This window comes from Frankliniella occidentalis, unplaced genomic scaffold (genome assembly GCF_000697945.3).
Source record: "Frankliniella occidentalis isolate FOCC.00 unplaced genomic scaffold, Focc_3.1 Scaffold36, whole genome shotgun sequence".
In the NCBI taxonomy this organism is placed as follows: Eukaryota; Metazoa; Arthropoda; class Insecta; order Thysanoptera; family Thripidae; genus Frankliniella; species Frankliniella occidentalis.
In genome coordinates, this window is record NW_026267166.1 from 1,523,900 (window position 1) to 1,528,495 (window position 4,596).

The window sequence follows — 4,596 nt, forward strand, 5'->3', positions numbered from 1 at the left end:
TAGGTTTGTCACGACGAACTGAAAGCAATCTAGTTGCGTACAGGAAATTTTGCGTCGGGGAGTTGTGTGCCGCAGGCAGCAGCTTCCCGTATCTGCACTGATCAGGATTCCCCGTAAAATTTCCGATGGAATGAGCTTTGCCTACACGTGAAAGGGGTCCGACCCGTACTTTTCTAAGAACATGCAAGTTAACGTCCGTTTCAGTGTTGTCATTTAGGCTGCGAAGGAAACCTATCACATGTAGACTCATTTGATCGAGAATTTTACAAGGAATCCGATGGCCATCGGTCGATGGTAAAAATCGAAAATTTCAAAGCAATTTTTGATTTTGCAAAATCTCAAATCGAAATTGCGTCATTATCTGGTTAAGATAGACAGGCGCCATTACGCAGTTTTTAGTCGACAAAGCATGTGAGGTGAAAGATATGAGGTGTCGTCGAGGAGTTCAGAAACAATTCCCGCAGAACGAAATTCTGTTGGATTAAAGTGACAAACATTCTAAAATTTTAAAAAGAATACATTTTAAAAAGACTTAATATTCGCATTGGCATGTAAATATTGCCTGGGTAGGGGTAGGAAGCCAGAAGGGTCAGCGACAGCGACGTGGTGACAGAGTGGAGAGGAAGGAGAAAATTGGCACCCCTCGCTCGGTGATCGGGTCGCAGGTGTGGCGGCGAGCCACTCCCATTTGGCTTGGGTCTGCTCGTGAGGCCTCCGGGAAGGGGAGCAGGCGACAGCCACGCTCACGCACATCATTATCTGTAAGAGATGGGATCTATAGAGGAGCCCTTGCACCTGCACTGCACGATTGTCAGGTCGGGGCATGCCCCTCTACGTTACATGATCTACAATCAGAACGGCACGCTTTGTACACTATACAAAAAATGTATCATCTGCTAAAAAGCATTATCATTGCAAATGCAAAGCATTTTTAGCAGCATACAAAGTTTTGCTTTGAAAATTGCAAAAGTATCGCTTGTGCATAAGACACGATGTAGAAAGACATTTCTTTTTCTACATCGTGGTATAAGACTGTGTATGATACAACGAGTGGCCTAAATACAAAAGAGGCAAACAAAGTACCCTAAGTACGGATATAAAGAATAAGGTGAGCGACAGCAACAAGACGAGGCAAGCGCGAAATACTGACGAGCGGGAAAGGTCAACCACGTCCCGCAACGGAGTGGAGCCGGGGGAACGATACAATGTGACGTAGAGATATGACTTATAAAGAGATGGGTAATCACCCGGATGCCAGGCTAATAGAGCGGCAGTCACGCGCTGTGCGTTGTGGCCCGGGGTTTTGTGGGGCTCCATGACATCCCCTATCGGTTTCCGATGCTGTCGATTGTCACTCCCAGTCCTCTCTCGCCCATCTCTTTCTGTTCCTCACCGCCGCCCCTCCCCCGCCTCTGGTCGTGGGAAAGGCAACAGGCGGAGGCCGGCCGTGGCTCTGGGACAAGGACAAGAAACGCGCGGCCGCGGGGCGAGAACGCACGCGTGGCGCCCTTGAACGCCTGCGAAGTCAAGGGTAGGCAACCTGCAATCAGTGCTGCGCGACGGGATTGCCTCCCCCGCCGGTGGCAGGGGCTTCGTTAAGGTCGCGGACACAGAGCCATCCGAACGCGGGGGGTGTTATCGGCCGATAACGCCGACGTTTACCTTTTCCCAGTACGAACTTTTGACACTATTTTGCAAATATGAGTCCAAAATGGCGGCACGGAACAGCCGCTTGGCTGGTGGGATGGGAGGGCAACATTATGGGACCGCTACAGGAACACATGGCAGGAGACCCACGGTGGTGGGAGAGGTTGAGGGGGTGGGGGACAGGAGAGGGGTGAGCCTCCGGCAGAGGCAAGGGTGGGGAGGTGCAGTGGTCACGTCGGTTGGCTACAGTGGCCTGTCCGTTTTTCGACTTTCCCTACTTTTTGTGTACTCGACTCGCGTAATGTGGCAGAAGAGATGGGAAGCGGATCAGTACGTGACAAGCCCGCTCTAGCCCGCCACATCCCGCGTTATTTATGAACAAACATTAGAGTTTTCTTGTTTTTTTGTGTGTGTGGAGGTAGTGGAGGTAAAAGTTGAACCAGACAGACACAAAACACCACCGCAAACGTTTTTGTTAATATAGACGCAACAAAAACTAATGTGGTATTATAAGGCGTCATAATTTTTACCGGTTATACTTGAAGGCTTTTTTGTTTATCTATGAAAACAATCTATGTCGTTCGAGATATTTCTTCTTTTTCATCCGCTGTTTCCCTTCTTCTCATCCTTTTCTCCCTCTCAGTCTGACTGATGACTAGAGTGCGGACGGGGTCTGTCGAGACCTCCGCTCCGCCCCGCGCCCGACGCCAGGGTCCTGGGGGAGGCACTCCCACAACTACAATAACAAGCGGGGTACACAACACCACCGCCACCGCAATCCCCTTCCCCTCCCCCGCTACTCATCAGCCCCGTCTTGGCGACACAGTTTCACCCCAACTTTCACAACGCGCCTGCCGAGCATAAGGGTGGAGGGGGCATTTAACATTTTAAACCAGTCCGTACATGGAGGCATAGCGCCGCATTGCACTGTTAACAAAAAGTGTGAGGAGGCAAGAATACCATCAAATGAAAAGTCCTATCGAAACTAATCTTTTTATAAACAACGCTCTGAAAATCCAACAGGCCACAGAATAAATCAGCATGCTTGTATCCAAGCACTGTTAGATTTCCAAAGTGACTGCTAGCTCAGCGGAAGAACTGGACCCGACTGGACCGCATGATCAGGTTCTACCACTTTCCTCACTAATCTCTGCCTCGTCAGTCATGGACGTTCGTTGTTCCCCTCAATAACGATACATTTTGCACATTGCTCGCAGCAGGACACTCACCATTGCCGAATCTCCTTCTCGGAAACTGCAACAGGAAAAAAAGTACAGAACAGTTAATAGAATTCATTTGCCACATAGTGAAGAGCGTGTCCCCAGGCCATGACTAATTTCGTTTCTTTGTAAAAAAAAGAAATATCACATTGCCTTCTTTCTTGTTTGAAGTGCAAATCAACTGATAATGGTGAAACATGGTTCAGAATTGTAATTGGATCAAAAATGTCTGCGTGCAAATTTTAAAACCCACCGACGCCCTCTGTACTCCATTCCATTCTGCGATCCATTTGCCCCCGAAACTGGCCATTTGTAAACAAAATGCCGCAAACATTTGCTGCTTATTGGCCGTCGTTAGCCAGCAGCTAGGCCAGCAGCAGCAGGAGGGTGACGACGGTCGACACGACGCGATCACATTAAGCACGGAGGGCGAGGCGACCAGACCACCGTCGTCGACTCCGACTGTACGTATATACTGTCTCTCGCTTTGACCCCCCCCCCCCCTCTCTCTCTCTCTCTATTTCCCACGGCGGCGGTCTCCGTATCCCCACACATGATTCGATTTAGAAGTGAAACCATACCCTCCCCCTCCGTGCCGTCTCCAGGCCGGCCACAACCCCGAGGCGAACAAGGGCGGATGCACAGTCGGTCGCTCTGGCCGTGGACGACTGGCCGTGGACGACCCGCCCTGCTCCAGCCCGGCCTCCCCCCTGTCCTCGATATTTTAAAGGTCCTGAGGGAGGCGAGGCGACGCGAACGGGCCGGTTGGGCCATCCAACCCAACACCAATACTCTCTCTCTCTCTCTCTCTCTCTCTCTCTCTCTCTCTCTCTCTCTCTCTCTCTCGCACAGACAGACACACACACACTGCTGATGTGACAACAAGGGACGCCCGCACGCCACTTTATAGACTCCGGGGAGATTTGTATATCAAACCATCGAAATAGGGATGGTGGTGGTGACGTCGTGGGGCGCTGTTGAGTCGGTATAGGAAAACTGCAAGATTTACTGCTTGATTTACAAGACATCATTTTTACCGTGGTTAGCGACACTGAATGCGGCTCCATGCAGCCCGCCCAAACAGGCTCGGCCGCTCTGTTCATCTGGCGTGACCCTCTTTCTCCATACAGTTCAGGGCCTCCTTTCACTCATTGCCTCGTAATTTATATGAGGAGGGACCGCACGCTGCCCTCTTATAGCAAATGGGTTTGGGGCTGGACGGGTGGGGGTCGGACAGCTTTTGACGACTCTCTAGGCGCACAGAGCGTGCGAGCGGCCGTCTTCATATGAGAATTCTTTGATCTTTACGGAGAGATGGAGTTGGTTCGAAACGGAGGAAATGGGGAGAACGCGAGGAAAAGGCCGCTAGCCAAAGGCAAAAGGACAAGGTGAGGACAGAGAGGAGAAAAGAAGAGGCAGCGGAAAAGGGCTAAACGATAAAGAGACAGAGCGCACGAAGCGCGGCCGGAGGGGAAAGAGAGAGGCGGGCCATCTAGAGCAAATGGCGATCACGCGAAATAGAACACTCGCACCGCCTCCGTGCTGCTGTCCGTATAGAATGGCCCTGGTGGGCCCCCTCCCGGACGGGCCACCAGGCAGCTGGCCGTCGGCGAGGTGGGGCAGCGGTGGGGCAGCGGGCGCAGCGGGAGAGAGAGAGAGAGAGGGGGGGGGGGCACTCAGGAGTAAGAAAAAGGAGACGACCACCTCACCTTCCCCGATCCGACCCACC

At 51.8% G+C, this 4,596-nt stretch overlaps 1 protein-coding gene across 1 annotated transcript in view; it reads right to left on the reverse strand.

Annotated features, from left to right (window-relative positions):
- LOC113210780 (frequenin-1) overlaps positions 1 to 2,901 on the reverse strand; it is a gene marked incomplete at its 5' end in the record, with an annotated part of 33,854 nt that extends 30,953 nt beyond the window's left edge. Inside the window, 1 exon segment of the mRNA XM_052266164.1 lies at positions 2,877 to 2,901. Coding sequence (XP_052122124.1) covers positions 2,877 to 2,901 — 25 coding nt within the window.
- Positions 2,902 to 4,596: the final 1,695 nt, after the last annotated feature.